Source organism: Chiloscyllium punctatum, chromosome 39 (genome assembly GCF_047496795.1).
Source record: "Chiloscyllium punctatum isolate Juve2018m chromosome 39, sChiPun1.3, whole genome shotgun sequence".
Lineage (NCBI taxonomy): Eukaryota > Metazoa > Chordata > Chondrichthyes > Orectolobiformes > Hemiscylliidae > Chiloscyllium > Chiloscyllium punctatum.
The window spans coordinates 51,832,954-51,849,986 of NC_092777.1; the positions used below are offsets into that span (position 1 = coordinate 51,832,954).

At 40.7% G+C, this 17,033-nt stretch overlaps 1 protein-coding gene across 5 annotated transcripts in view; it reads right to left on the bottom strand.

Moving 5' to 3' along the window:
• Positions 1-1,428: 1,428 nt before the first annotated feature.
• LOC140464050 (inward rectifier potassium channel 16-like) overlaps positions 1,429-17,033 on the bottom strand; it is a 124,572-nt gene continuing 108,967 nt past the window's right edge. For all 5 annotated transcript variants that reach the window (XM_072558693.1, XM_072558694.1, XM_072558695.1 and 2 more), the window contains one exon: positions 1,429-3,642. In XM_072558693.1, the coding sequence (XP_072414794.1) occupies positions 2,296-3,513 (1,218 nt within the window). In that variant the 5' untranslated portion in view covers positions 3,514-3,642 and the 3' untranslated portion in view covers positions 1,429-2,295. The remainder of the gene's footprint in view (positions 3,643-17,033) is intronic.

The window sequence follows — 17,033 nt, forward strand, 5'->3', positions numbered from 1 at the left end:
GCCATCAACTACTACCCTCTGTCTTCTTCCAGCCAGCCCATTCCTAATCCAAACCTCCAACTCACCCTCAATGCCATATCTCTGTATTTTCTGCAGTAGCCTACCATGGGGGACCTTATCAAACGCCTTACTAAAATCCATATATACCACATCTACCGCTTTCCCCTCATCTACCTCCTTAGTCACCTTCTCAAAGAATTCAATAAGGTTTGTGAGGCACGACCTGCCCTTCACAAAACCATGCTGACTATCCTTGATCACATTATTCTTATCCAGATGTGCATAAATCCTATCCCTTACAATTCTCTCTAAGACTTTGCCCACAACAGAAGTGAGACTCACTGGCCTATAGTTACTAGGATTATCCCTACTCCCCTTCTTGAACAAGGGAACCACGTTTGCTAGCCTCCAGTCCTCTGGCACTACTCCTGTAGACAAAGAGGACACAAAAATCAAGGCCAATGGCTCTGCAATCTCCTCCCTTGCTTCCCAGAGAATCCTAGGATAAATGCCATCAGGCCCAGGGGACTTATCTATTTTCACCCTTGCCAGAATTTCCAACACCTCTTCTCTACATATCTCAAAGCAATCCATTCTACTTATTCGTGCCTCAGTATTCATATCGACAACAATGTCCTGTTCCTGAGTGAATACTGACGAAAAGTATTCATTCAGTGCCTCCCCAATCTCTTCAGCCTCCACACGCAACTTCCCATTACTATCCTTGATTGGACCTATTCCTACCCTAGTCATTCTTTTATTCCTAACATACCTATCGAAAGCCTTAGGGTTTTCCCTAATCCTACCAACTAAGGACTTTTCATGTCCCCTCCTTGCTGCTCTTAGCTCTCTCTTCAGGTCCTTCCGGGCTACCTTATAACTCTCAATCGCCCCTATTGAACCTTCACGCCTCATCTTTACAAAGGCCGCCCTCTTCCATTTAACAAGGGATTCCAATTCCTTATTAAACCACGGCTCCCTCACACGACCCTTTCCTCCCTGCCTGATAGGTACGTACTTATCAAGGACACTCAATAGTTGCTCCTTGAACAAGTTCCACATATCAATTACGCTCTTGCCTTGGAATCTACTTTTCCAATCCACACATCCTAAGTCATGCCTCACTGCATCATAATTTCCCTGCCCCCAGCTATAACTCTTGCCCTGTAGTATACACTTATCCCTCTCCATCACTAGAGTAAAAATCACCGAATTGTGGTCACTGTCCCCAAAGTGCTCACCTACCTCTAGTTCTAATACCTGGCCTGGTTCGTTACCCAGAACCAAATCCAGTATGGCCTCACCTCTTGTTGGCTTATCTACATATTGTGTCAGGAAACTCTCCTGCACACATTGGACAAACACTGACCCATCTAACGAACTTGAGCTATAGCTTTCCCAATCAATATCAGGAAAGTTAAAGTCCCCCATAACAACCACCCTATTACTGTCACTCTTCTCCTGAATCATCTTCGCAATCCTTTCTTCAACGATTCTAAGACTATTAGGAGGCAGAGAAGCAGAGAATTGGGACACACTGTTCCTCACTGAGGTTCAGATAGGAGAATTGTCCCTTGAATACCCTAGCTGGTTATTGCCCCCTGCTGAGAGCCTTTCACTCCCATGCTCCTCCAACAACTTGTCCTGCTCTGCATCATTCCTGTTTATTCTTCTGAGAAGCAAATGGTTTGTGGAGAAGCTTTGAAGTCAAGCCAAAGGTCTTCAAAACATGCCGTACTAGGTGTCGTCTTCAGGAACTTTAAACACTCTGGAAACCACAAAACACTTCTAAACTCACAACAAGAGCCAGTACAATTCAATCCATCATTAACCTAAAGTGATTGATTACTTTGAGTAATGCTAGTCAGGTTTCCTTTGTACTGTTGCTCAGTGAGGTGTACCCGCCTAAGTGCCAGGTGGAGAGAGAATTGCCCACAATGGCACCAATAAACTTTTGAAGTTCATCGTTTTCACAGTAACTATCTTTTCATGTTTTGATCACTTGCATTCTTGCCTTTTGTGCAAGAAAAATTAAGAGAATGATGAAGTGCTATAGTTTGATTTGGAAGAATTCATCATTAAAACTAACATAGAGGATGACAAAAGAGTTTAGAAATCATTCTAACTGCTGCTGACTTTATCCATTAATCCACATTTCTGAATGTCTTTAAATCAGAATTACAAAAGTGCCAGTAGCCAATTCACCCTATTCCTAATAACTATTTCCCCATTTTACTGCTGTTAAGAACCCCAGTGCAGTGTTCAGAAAGGGCACTAGCAATAGTAAGGCAAGAATCATAGTTCTGACTCCATAGAGAGGTTTCTGAATGTAAATTCCAGCTTTGGGTACACATATTGTTCTTCACTGTTCTCTCCATTATTATTTGGAATGACTGTGCTCTCACACTTTCCATCTTCACTGTCCAATCCAGCTACCGTGAGGACATTGATGCTATGTTCTGGTGTGGAATACAATTCCTTGGCACTGCATTCTGGTGTTGTCACTTCTTGAGTTTTGTGAAACTGGGAATAGTTAACTTTATAGTAACTTGGCTTGTCTTTGAGAACTTCATTAAAGCGGTGACCCCATAAGATTTCCAGAGGAGTGTATGAACTTCGAGACTGATGAGTATTACCTGTTGAGTCCTCAGAATAGACAAATGTAACTATGATTTCAAAGTCGCCTTCAGCTAAATCTTTCTTACTAAGCTCATAGAGTGGACTGTTTTCATTGATTTCATGTACAATAGTGACAGGACTAATGAGAATGATATTGCCCATGACTATATACAAGTCCTGGTATTCCATGGACAGCTTATTGTCATCGTATTCCTTAAATTGGAGTAATTGAGCTCTAACAGTACCCTCAATGATATGACTCTCACGGAAATCTCCAATACGCCACATCATGCATAGTTTCCCATTTCTTACTGCTATCACTGCATTATTACTAAATCTGATTGTTTGAGCTCTCTTTCTGGCTTTAGACATTTTGGCTACTACAACACCAATGATAAAGGTGTTAATTAAACAACTTATCACTGATTGGAAAGTCACCATGGAAACAGCAAAAGGGCACTCTTCTGTCACACAGCGAGATCCATAGCCAATAGTTGTTTGCGTTTCAATCGAGAACAGGAAAGCAGCAGTGAAGCTGTGAACTTCAACAACACAGGGCACATGATTTTCTTCTTCAATCTGCAAATCTCCATGGGCAACCGCTGTGATCCAATAAACAAAACCGAAAAAGAGCCATGACAATATATAGGACAAGGAGAAGATCAGAAACATTTGTCTCCATTTGAGATCAATGAGTGTTGTGAAAATGTCGGAAAAGTAACTTTCCCATTCGCCAAATGCACGTTTAAAATGGATGTTGCAGTTTCCATCTTTGCGGAGAAACCGTTTTCTGTATCGCCTTTTGTTGACTTGTATGTAGCAACCATTTTTTAGAAACTTCCTCTGATCATCTTCAGAACTCACAGTTTGATAATTTAAATTGATGAAATTCATTTTCAATCCTTCTGTTATTGTTAATGTTCTGACTTGCTCAGAGCTGCTTGAAAGTTATCTTCAGGGAGCTTGATTCTTCTAATTAACTTGTCCAAGGAGGTAAATGTCTCTTGTTGTAATCATATAGGCCTAGAGGAACAAGATAATAAATGTCAGTTTAACACACTTACAAACATTGATTTTGACAGAATTCCACAGTGTCCATTATCACAAAACTCCTTCCACAGGATATGGGAGAATAGCAATATTGGCAAATGTTGTATAAAGTCATACACCATAGAAACAGAGCCTTTGGTCAACTCATCCATGCCAACCATGTTTCCTAATTTGGAGATGCTGGTCACTGGTGTGTACAAAGTTTAAGATCACACAACACCAGGTTATTGCCCAACAGGTTTAACTGGAAGCACTAGCTTTCGGAGCGATGCTCCTTCATCAGGTGGTTGATTGATGAAGGAACAGCCCTCCGAAAGCTCGTGCTTCCAATTAAACCTGTCGGACTATAGCCTGGTGTTGTGTGATTTTAAACTGAACTTGTCTGCATTTGACCCATGTCCTTCTAAACCTTTTCTATTCATATCCCTGTCCAAATGTCTTTTAAATGTTGTAATTGTACTTGCCCCTACCACTTTTTCAGGTAGCTCAACAACACTTCCTCCACCTTAATCCTCAACACTGATGCCCTGCAAGGCTGCATACTGTGAGATATTGTGTTTTAGGTTTCCTTTATTAACTCACTCACCAGCTCACTCGGTCCATTAATACCGGGTTGAAGAGTGTGGTGCTGGAAAAGCGCAGCCGGTCAGGCAGCATATGAGGAGCAGGAGAATTGACGTTTCTTCATCAGGATAAAGCATAAGCTTCATGATAAAGAGCTTATGTTCGATACGTAAACTCTCCTGCTCCTTGGATGCTGCCTGACCTGCTGTGCTTTTCCAGCACCACACTCTTCAACTCTGATCTCCAGCTTCTGCTCACTTTCCCCCATTAATAGTGGGTTCCTGTTCATTCATTCATAACTCCTGTACTAACCCACTCACAAGCAAACCCTGAATTCCTGTTTCATTCATTCATAACTTCTTTACTAACCCACCCACAAACAGTGTTCCTGTTTCATTCATTCATAATTCCCGACTGTAACAGTTTCATTCATTCATTCATAAAGTTGCAGTTCCTTAGCATATTTTACTACCAAATCTAAAACAACCCTTTCTAATCAAAACAATCCTTTCAAGCCCATTACTGCATTTTCACACCTTATCAGCCTTTACTACAAGCAGTTTTTACCTCTGAATGAGTGTAGCAGACAATACCATCCCCATCAAGTCTCCACAAAACATTATAATATTAATCAGCACTTACCAACCACTTTCTGGACCTGAATAGATTCCCCAATTAGTAAGTACCTGTTAAATACTTTTTTAACTGGGCCATTATCCCTTTAAGAAACTAACTGACAAAATAGCGCTCCCATGAAATTGCATGAAGGGATGAAACTCACATCAGCAAATAGTAAATAAATCTCACAATCTGCTGCAGTAGTCATTTTAATATCCTTTTTTTAATTAGGAATAGGTACAATTTTGAACTTATTTAGGGCATATAGGCCTAATATTTTTACTAACATTTGCTAACTAAAAAACAAAAGGAGTAAAACCTCTTAATTATGTAAGCAGACCAGACAGACACTTTTATTCTATCAGAAGTAGCAGCCTGCATTTAGCAAATTTTAACCCATCTCATGTCTCCCAGGACAGAAGCCCTTCAAACCTTTGTGTACTACAGATAAAAAAATGTACCATCATAGTAATGGAATTTTAATATATGTAAGAACTGTGTATAAAGGGGCTCTTGAAAGAACTGTATTTCAGGATTCTAGTGTCGTCCTGAACTTGTGCTGTGCTGTACTGCTGGTTATTTTTGCCACTCACTGATTCCAGTCGTTATTTGAACACGATCCCACAGTCCTCAGCCCCCTACTATACTCCTTATACACTCACGACTGTGTGGCCAAATTCTGTCCCAACCCCATTTACAAGTTTACTGAAGACGCCACCATTGTAGGCCAGATCTCAAACAACGACAAGACGGAGTATAGGGAAGAGATTGAGTTTTGAGCAGCATGGGGGTAAAGACAACAATCTTTCCATCAATGTCAGTAGAATGAAAGAGCTGGTCATTGACATTGAGAAGCAGAGTGGAGGCTACGCCCCTGTCTGCATTAATTGGAGCTGAAGTGGAGATGGTTGAGAGCATCAAGTTTCTGGGAGTGATGATCACCAACAATCTGACCTGGTCCATCCACTTGACACTACGGTCAAGAAAGCGCAACAATGTCTCTACTTCCTCAGGTGGCTAAGGAAATTCAGCATATCCGTAAAGGCTCTTACAACTATTTATGGATACATCATCGAAAGCATCCTATCGAGATGCACCAGAGCGTGGTATGGCAACTGCTCTTCCCAAGACTGTACAGTCGTGATCACAGCTCAATCCAACAAGCAAACCAGCCTCCCATCCATTGACTTCATCTACACTTTCTATTGCATCAGGAAAGCAATCAACATAATCAAAGACACTGCCCAGCCCAGTTATACTCTTTTTCCCCTCTTCCATTAGACAGAAGATATAAAGGCTTGTAAACATGTACGAACAGATTCAAGAAAAGCTTTCTTCTCCCTGCTGTTATCAGATGTTTGAAGGGATTTCTTTACTGTTAATGTTAAACCCTCTCTGCACCTTCTCAGCAGCTGAAAAACTATATCCTGCACTCTGTTCTGTTACCCTGATGCACTTGTATTGTGCAATCTATCTGTAAAGCATGTAAGACAACTCTTTTCACTATATCCCAGTACACGTGATAGTAATAAATCAAATCAAATCAAACCAAATCAATCCTCTGTGTGAAAAAATTGCCCAAAAAGACGTTGATTAGTCACCTTATCCATGCCCCTTTTGTTTTTATAAATCTCAGTAAGGTCACCTGTCAGTCTCCAAGTGTCCAGTAAAAAAGTCCCAACCTATCCAACCTCTCCTTATAAACCAAATCCTCTAATAGCAGAACTGTATTTACAAATATGTTTTTAAATCTGAATGATGAAACAATACAAATTGTAAAAGAGTTGTAATTCATATTAATTTTCTATGGTATAGAGGAGACTATTTTTAAAGATAATAGTCAGATGTAATTTCTAGTGTTTTCATTCTAAGATGGTGGGTTGAGAGTTCAGGGTGCAAACCAGGAGTTAAGGTCAAATCCAACACTTAGAATGTAGTGTTGAGCTACATTGTATTGGCAGACATATGGTGAAGACTTATAATCTATCAGTATTATTTGCTAAGTTCTAAATTGGTTTGAGATTTTTATTTGCCGAGTTAGAAACTCATATTTTTGTCAGCATTTCTCAAAATCATATGACTTAATCTAAATGACCAGCCAAGCTACCTCATGAGATAATTGCTAAAATGTAACCAGAGACTGATGGAGAGGCCGGAGGTCACAAACAGCTTAAGTTCAGCACATAACGTCCATACTAGCAGATGTGCTGTTGACCAGCCTCAACATGTTCAAAGTTAGTGTTTAATGGTAATAGTAAAAACAAGTTTTAAAATGAAGATTGGAGTGATATGGGGTTGAATTCTGTAAAGGATATCGCTGGGGTAAAAGATTGAATCTATTCTTTGCTGGTGATGATAAGATCTTTTCAAATGGTCATTGTTTTTTCTTCTTTTGTATCATAAAACTATATTCTTTTGTTAAAAGTACATTGGCGGCCTCTTGAGAATATGTTTCGTGACCAACCACAAAGGTAACCAAACTGAAAAGTAATTAGTGTTTTGCCCTATCAAGCCAGATTTCAATTCTGGAATCTGACTTATTCAATATTACCATCAGCTGGAATCATAATAGAAGCTCTGTTTTGTAACCACATGTAATTTCTAGTGTCTGACCTGCCTCAGGAGATGGATGGAATTGTTCTCATGAGACTATTCAAATAACACAGGGTCTACTTCTGGTCAATATTCATCCATTACTTAACTTCACCAAAATAAATTCCTTAATCCTTCACCTCATTTAGTCTTTCTGGGATCTTTTGTGTGTGAAACAGTGATTACCCTTCAAAGTACAATCAATTGAATACAAAGTTATTTGGGACAGACTAACGAGATGAAAGGCACTATATTACTGCAATGTTTTCCTGTTAAAAGGAAAGATCTGCCATTAAGGCATGTTAAGCCAAATGACCTCCTTCTGTGCTATATCATTGCACAATTGTATGATTCTGTGATAAAAAGATCTCAATTTTCAGTGTTTACACCATTCAGGTCTGCTTCACATTTTAAACATCTTTGTAGCATCAGATTTACATTTACGTCACAAGCATGTTGAACATTTTGCAAGTGTTTCAAAATTAATTGTCTCACAATTTGGACTTCATTCATAAGTTCCTTCCTTTGAGGCAAATTCTGTTAATCCCCAGAAAAAGCATCTTTGATACAGGATTTACTTCCTCCATTTAATTCTTAAAACAAGTGTGGGGAAATATACTTAGCACACTAAGGACATAACGTAATTTATTTGCTACAATTGTCCAACGTAAAAGTTGTGCTGTGTGTGCGGCAATGGTCTTATGGATAATATCACCTTGATGTTTGACCAAAAAAATGTGTGTAAGTTTAATTGAGAAATTATCAGGGAAAATGAGCAGAGTTATTGGACATTCAGAGACCTGCGATAATAGTATGAATTAAAATCCCCTTATGCCATCTGGGGAATTCAGAATCCATTAATAATGAATTTTGAATCAAAATGTAGTTTCAGTAATAAATAGCACATGACTATTAGCTTTCATAATGAGGGCAAATTAAAGATTTTTGCCTCTAGCCAAGTCAAGATGAATCTGCCAGCCTCCTTGAAATACTCACAAACTTGGCTTCAACAGCATAAGCACAAACTTCCATCTGCTTTCTGCATGATGAACCAGAGACTTACTGTCTCGATCCCTTTGCTTTGCTTCATTCTTTAATCCTTGAAAATTGTCCCTCTCTGAGGTTCGGTGATGCCATTAGGAAAACCTGTACCCTGGTCCTAGATTGACTTCCTGTGGATGATACCCTTCTCAAAATCCATCTCCAAGCCAACATGAATCACATCAACTTCAGATCAAGGTAGACATGTTTATTAGTTATCCTTGACACATTCAACATAATTCTAATGTGGAATTAAATAGACTGTTTAAAGTATGACCATCTGCAAAACCTGATATTTGTAACACTTCCCTTCAACATTAACACCAACAGAGCACCCATTGTTGGAACAGTTGCTTAGAATATTGTTTACAGCTATGAACATCTCAGAGCTCCTTCCCAGGTACTGCTCCCTCATCCTTTGATCTTTAACATCAACGTACCAAGCGTGATGTCAGGAGGATTCAAAGCAGGTCACATGATCATTTTCATTCCTACATTTGACACTAAATAAAACAAAAATCCCAAAACCTATCAGTCTTTAAATTTGTAACAACAACATGAAAAGGTAGAAGACAGATGGTTACGGGGAAGGGTTGCTTTTCAGAATGGATGCCTGTAAGCAGTGGTGTGCCACAAAGGTCAGTGCTGGGTCCACTATTTTTCATCATTTATATAAATGATTTGGATGTGAACATAGGAGGTATAGTTAGTAAGTTTGTAGATGACACCAAAATTGGTAGTGTAGTGGACCGCAAAGAAGGTTACCTCAGAGTACAACGGGATCTTGATCAGATGGGCCAATGGACTGAGGAGTGGCAGATGGAGTTTAACTTAGATAAATGTGAGATGCTGCATTTTGGAAAAAGTAAATCAAGGCAGGACTTATACACTTAATGGTAAGGTCCTGGAGCATGTTACTGAACAAGGAGACCTTGGAGTGCAGGTTCACAGTTTGTTGAAAGTGGAGTCGCAGATAGATAAGATAGTGAAGAAGGTGTTTGGTATACTTTCCTTTATTGGTCAGTATATTGAGTACATGAGTTTGGAGATCATATTGCGGCTGTACAGGACATTGATTAGGCCACTTTTAGAATATTGTGTGCAATCCTGTTCTCCTGCCCACCGTAAGGATGTTGTCAAACTTGAAAAGGTTCAGAAAAGATTTAGATCAGATTCCCTACAGTGTGGAAATGGATGTTGCCAGCCTTGGAGGATTTGAGCTTTAGGGAAAGGCTGAATAGGCTGGGGCTGTTTTCCCAGGAGTGTTGGAAGCTGAGGGGTGACCTTAAAGGGGCTTATAAAATCATGGGGGGCATGGATAGAATAAATAGACAAGGTCTTTTCCCTGGAATGGGGGAGTCCAGAACTAGAGGGTATAGGTCTAGGGTGAGAGGAGAAAAATGTAAAAACCTAAGAGGCAATTTTTTCACACAGAGGGTAGTGCGTGCATGGAATGAGCTGCCAAGGAAGTGTTGGAGGCTGGTACAATTACAACATTTAAAAGGGATCTGGATGGCTATATGAATAGGAAGGTTCAGAGGGATATGGGCCAAGTACTGGCAAACGGAACGAGATTAGGTTAGGATATCTAGTTGGCATGGACGAGTTGGACTGAAGGGTCTGTGATGCTGTGACTTTATTAGATCTTGAAGTCCTACTAAGTCCTACTAAGTCCAGGCAAGTTCCTGAAAAATGTGAAGTATCTTTCATATTTTGGGATCTTACTTGAGATGACAATTAATTATCCCTTACAACGTGCAAGATTTGCCTTCAGTCAACTGAGGGCAAGAATATTTGAGAATCAGGATCTCAAACACAAAACTATATCATGTTTTACCAGGCAGCACTGATTCCCATGCTCCCCTGTGCTTCAGAGTCTGGGACAAATTACAGCAAATTTCTGAAAGCAGTCAGGACGTGCCCTTGTTGTGCTTTTGCAGGGTCCTCCAAGTCCAGTGGTGTGAAATGCCATCGGCAGAATATCCTCACAGACCAACCCACCCAGCTTTGAGGAGCTAATGGGTCAAAACCAACTTTGTTGGGCAGATATGTCGTTTGCCTGCCTGGCAACAATCTCCAAACTGAACTGCTCTATTTTGAGCTTGGATAGGCCCAAATACATCCAGAAAGAGAAAACAGTTCAAGGGACACGTAAAGGAGACCTCTAAAAGGTTGCTGCCAGTTCATGGATGTTCCTCACTTGTGACCGATCAGAATGCAGAAGGTGTATTCAGGAAGGCAGCAAACACGTCAAGATTCTTCACTGGGAGTGTGCGAAGTTGGGATGTTGGAGGGAGCTTGCAAACCTGTGACAATACACCCATACAAGGATGCAAGCATGTGATAGCTGGCTTGAGGTAGCGTCTGCAGATTGAGCATCAGAACCACCTCACAACCTCAGAGTGGGAGCTGGTCACCTTCACTCCTGAGGGACTGTATCAGAGAAGAAGGAAGGGAAGTTTCTATGTCTTGTTTTTTGCATTCCTGCCACCGCATCATGAGGCAAATGCATGCAGAAACTCCCCCAGGTAATGAGAACTTGAAAGGCACAGGACACCAACTGAAAACAAACAATTGTCCAGTTTGTCAGAGAAGAAGTATGCAGCCAGTCAGTCACCACTATTTCCATTGCTTATCTGCCAAGAACCAGCTACTAGCACTATGCAACAATGTAATGTTAAATATTTCTTTTTTGTTATTGTACGCATGGTGATGACAGGAAAGATATTGAAGGATGTGGCTGATACTGACATGGACTGGCAGGAGACAATTTTTATCCCAATTTGCCAGCATGTTGCAATTCATTCTTAATGGGACAAGCTAAAGCTGAATCCAAATTTGGACCACTTACAGTTGGGCCAGAGAGAGAAAAAAAATCAGTGACTTATTGCAGTTGCCATGGAAAATGAAGCTGCCTTTAGCATTTTTCTAGATAGATTTCCAACTTTTATTTCTGTGAAGATAATGGTGGACTCTTTGCTACTGTTGCCATATAGGGATCTGAGTCATGAAGTTCAGTCTGCATTTGCATGCAGGAATTTTTAGCTCATTGTAAAAGAACTTCTTTATGACAGTGGACCACCATTGGAATGTTTTGTGAAATTATGCACATTCTAATTTCCTTCAGGCAGATTCCTGCCCAGTTCAACACCATTTATCTTAATGAGAAATTCTATGCGGAGCCAAACCACGATTAAAGCTCCATCTGATCCCATCAGCATTTGACAGCATCTCCAGTTACAAGAGTGAAGCTAGATTCCTCACCTCTGCTGGGTCCACCAAATAAACAGTCTCAAAACAGAAACTCAATGTACCTGAAGATCCCACTCCAACTGCATGAAATGCATTTGAACAATTTATCCCAAGAGATTATCGTGTGAATGCAAATTTAAAATAGAAGGGAAAAAATTGGGCTTGAAGCCCAATAACATGGAATTTAAAACTTTGATTGTCTTCATTCAGCCAGTAAAATAAACTGAAAGGTGCAAAATGTAAGTGCAAGAAATATTTTATGCAGCATGACTCTGAAATGATTTTGTTGCTCTAATGAGAAGCAGCTTTATTCACGATAGGATGGGGGCATGAGACAACATTATGACATTTAAAATATTTCTTTTGCAGAATTGTATTCTTATGAATGCACTTAAGCCATTCAAAGCCTTCAGCATTCATTCAATCATTGGACATTTGCAAGTGACAGATACATAAATATTTTGGAGGAAAGACTGGTTTTTCAGCATTCTTTAGCACGAGAGGCACATTCAAAAGTTGTTCTTTTTGAAGTCATTAAAAAGAGTAGAAAGGATGGGATGATGGTGCTGATGGGATCAGATGGAGCTTTAATAGCATAGGTGCTACTTTTCCAGAGAGAACCAACCTGCTGAATATAGATGGTCTATTAACCCTTTAATGATTGCATTGCACTTTTGGTTGTAGCCTCAATTAAGAAGCCAGTTGGCATTACTTTATTGCTATTTTAGACAATGGAAGCAAGTGGCATAATCTACACAGCCACTGAACAATGTTCTCATTGGTGAAAATGTTGGGCAATCCCAACTTTGAGAGCAAAAGGTCCCGTAACTTAGCAACTCCAACACATTATTTGATGCTCCAATCCTGCATCCTGGAAACTGGGCACCAACATCTCAGAGTATATTCCATGGATAGTAATTGCACGCATGTGCCATCCACCAGGACCTCCAAGTCCTCAATGCAAAGCAGGGTTGCAATTTCCCTCCTTCCGAGATATCCAGGACAATTAGTAGCAACTGTGCAGGGCAGCTGCAGACTGCCAGCACTTGACTGGGTGCACGACTGGGCTTTGAAGGTGGCACTGGCCACAGCAATCCCAAGTGATCATGGTAGTGGAGAGTGCTTCCACTTACAGGAAGTGGGAGATTATAAAGAATGGGAATGCCACAAGGGCACGGTGCAGGTCAGAGAAGGTAAAATGAGATAACTCACTGGCACCTGTGGAGAAAAAGCCTCTATGAAACATGCCAAAATTGACACTTTGTTGATTTAAGGTAAGATTCATTCCAAGGGATTTAGTGCAGCTTTGCATGTTTCTCTAATTCTCTCAAACAGTCCACGTACAAAGAATGAACAGAATGTTATTTCTGTAGAATATTGGCACTAAAACCAATTTAAACCATTAACACTGGATTATCGCAGTTAAATTGATTCCCATTCTGCCAATGCCTTGATTTTAAATCTCTCACACTAGTTTTCACATGGCCTCACTCCCCCCTGTCTTTATATCATTGTATCAATAGGGACAGAGGTAATAGAGGTGGTGGAGGGGGGAGTGCCGTGCTAATCAGGGATGGTATGCCGTGCTAATCAGGACTGCTGAAAGGGAGGTCACCGGGGTGGGGGTTGTCTACTGAGCCAGTATGGGTGGAATTCAGAAACAGGAAAGGAGCAGTCACCATATTGGGAGTTTTCGATAGACTTCCAATAGCAACAGAGACACAGAGGAGCAGATTGGGAGGCAGATTTTGGAAAAGTGCAGAAGTAACAGGGCTGTTATCATGGGTGACGTCAACTTCCCTAATATTGATTGGAACCTCCTTAGTGCAAATAGTTTGGATGCAGCAGATTTTGTTATGTGTTTCCAGGAAGGATTCCTAACTCAATACGTAGATAAGCTGAATAGAGGGGAGGCCATATTTGGCAACGAACCAGGTCAGGTGTCAGATCTCTCAATAGGAGAGCATTTCAGTGATAGTGATCACAACTCCTTGACCTTTATTGTAGTCATGGGGAGGGATAGGAGCAGACGGTATGGGAAAGTATTTAATTTGGGGAGGGGGAATTACAATGCTATTAGGCAGGAACTGTTGAGCATAAATTGAGAACAGATGTTCTCAGGGAAATGCAGAAATGTGGAGGTTGTTTAGGGAGCACTTGCTATGAGTGCTGGTTAGGTTTGTCCCACTGAGGCAAGGAAGGGATGGGAGGGTGAAGGAACCTTGGATGACAGAGACGTGAAACATCTAGTCAAGAGGAAGAAGGAATCTTATGTAAGGTTCAGGAAGCAAGGATAAGACAGGGCTGTAAAAGGTTGCAAGGTAGCCAGGAAGGAATTGAAGAATGAACTTAGGAGAGCTAGAAGGGAGCATGAAAAAGCCTCAGTAGGTAGGATTCAGGAAAACCACAAGGTGTTCTACACTTATACAAGGAAAAAGAGGATGGCCAAAGTGGGGGTAGGACTGATAAGGGATAGCGGAAGCAACTTGTGCCTGGAGTTGGAGGAGGTAGGGGAGGTTCCTAATGAATACTTTGCTTCCATATTTACTAGCAAGAGGGAGCTTGTCATTGGTGAGGACAGAGTGAAACAGGCAGATACACTCAAACAGGTGGATGTTAAGAAGAAGGATATGCTGGAAATTTTGAAAAACATGAAGATAAATAAGACCCATGAGCCAGATGAGATATATCCAAGGTTACTACGGGAAGCAAGGGAAGAGATTGCTGCGTCTTTGGTGATGCTCTTTCTGTCTTCACTGTCCACTGGAGGAATACCAGATGGTTGGAGGGTGGCAAATGTTATTCCTTTGTTCAAGAAAGGAAATAGGGATAACTCTGGGAACGATAGACTAGTCAGTCTTACGTCAGTGTTGGGCAAATTATTGGAGAGGATTCTGAGAGACAGGATTTATGATTATTTGGAAAAGTATACTTTGATTAAAGATAGACAGCGTGGCTTTGTGGGGGGCAGGTCATGCCTTCCAAGCCTTATTGAATTCTTTGAAGGTAGAACAGTCGATGTGGTAGGCATTTGATAAGGTTCCCTACGGTAGGCTTACTCAGAAAGTAAGGAGGCATGGGATACTGGGAAATTTGGCTCTCTGGATACAGAATTGGCTGGCCCATAGAACTTAGAGGGTGGTAGTAGATGGAAAATATTCAACCTGGAGCTTGAAGACCAGTGGTATTCTGCAAGGATCTGGGACCTCTACTATTTGTGATTTTCATAAATTATGAGGAAGTGGAAGGATGTGTTAATAAATTTGCTGATGACACAGAGGTTGTGAATTTGTGGATAGTGTGGATGGCTGTTGTATGTTGCAATGGGACATTGACAGAATGCAGAGCTGGGGTGATAAGTGGCAGATAGAGTTCAACCTGGAAAAGTGTGAAGTGATTCATTTTGGAAGGTCAAATTTGAATGCTGAATACAGAGTTAATGGCAGGAGGAACAGAGGAATCTTGGGATCCATGTCCATCGATCTCTCAAAGTTGCCACCCAAGTTGATAGGGTTATTCAGAAGGCATATGGTGCTGTTGCCGTTCATTAGCAGGGGGATTGAGTTTAAGAGCTATGAAGTTATGCTGCAGCTCTATAGAGCCCTAGTTAGACCACACTTGGAATATTATGTTCAGTTCTGGTCACCTCATTATAAGAAAGATGTGGAAGCTTTCAAGAGGGTGCAGAGGAGATTTACCAGGATGCTGCCTGGACTGGAGGGCATGCTTTATGACGAAAGGTAGTGGGAGCTAGGGCTTTTCTCGTTGGAGCGGAAAAGGATGAGAGGTGACTTGATAGAGGTGTACAAGAAGTTGTGAGGCAAAGGATGAGTGGATAGTCAGAGACTTTTTCTCATGGCTGAAATGTCCATCATGACAGGACATAATTTTAAGGTGATTGGAGGAAGGTTTAGGGGAGATATCAGAGGTAGGTTCTTTACACAGAGAGGCAAAAATGAGGACTGCAGATGCTGGAGATCAGAGTCAAGATTAGAGTGGTGCTAGAAAAGCACAGCAGGTCAGGCAGCATCCGAGGAGCACAAAAATTGACATTTCAGGCAGGAATGGTGATTCCTGATGAAGGGCTCCTCCCCGAAACGTCGATTGTCCTGCTCCTCGGATGCTGCCTGACCTGCTGTGCTTTTCCAGCACCACTTTAACTTTGACTCTTTACACAGAGAGTGGTGGGTGCATTGGAATACACTGCCAGCCATAGTAATAGAATCAGATACATGGGACATTTAAGTGACTCTTGGATAGGCACTTGAATGATAGTAAACTGAAGGGTATGTAAGTTTGTCTGAGCTAGGGCCGAAAGGACTGTTCTGTGCTGTACTGTTCTGTGTTCTAATGTAGAGTCATTGAGTCATATGGCGTAAGAAGGCCCTTCAGCCCATCGAGTCTGTACTGACCTATTCACATTAGTCCCATTTTCCAACACTTGGCTTCCAACCATGAACATTATGATTTATGCGTGTTATGTAAACTCCTCCAACCTTTGAAATCTCTGCACTTCTCCAATTCTGACCTCTTGCACAACCATTATGCTATTCAATCTTTCATTGGTAACTTCAAGTTCTGGCACCTTGATCGTAGTCTCTCGATTCCTTCCCTAATTGTCTCCATCTGTTTGCTTCCCTCTCCTTTCGGAGATTCCTTAAAACCTGCCACCTTGGTGATACCTTTGCATTGTCCTTTGAATCTCCTTATGTATCTCTGGGTAAATTTATTTTGATAAAACTCCTGTGAATCTCTTTCGAACCTTAAAGTTCAAAAATCCTCTATTAGTACAAGTTATTGGTGTACTATTGTGATCAAGCAATATATTCATATTCTGAAACTTGCGAAGAGTTCTTTATCATCAAGGCTAGAATTTTGACCTCTACAAGCATTTTACAAATGAGGTAGGATATCATTTAAATAACTTAAATTTTTCCCAGCATCACCAATAATATTTTGCAACTAACATTTTGAGTTTAGTTATGAAAAATTAATGGTGAATGAAGAATTGGGCAACAAAATGCATGTCACTTCCCTCAAACACTGAGGCCAATTGTAGAGAATTTCAAACCTCAGTTAGACTCTGATTAGTAATTACATAAAATGTTAAACTGTAAATATTTTAGACACATAAATGATGTTTTGTTTTCTTTATGAATCAAATAGGATATAATCATTGCTGACATGATCAGGCTTAATTACCTTTGAGAAAGTGATGGTGAACAGTTATTTTGAACCATTGCAGATGATATAGCGTAGGTTAACTCACAGTATGTTCCACGTAGTTGACTGCACAA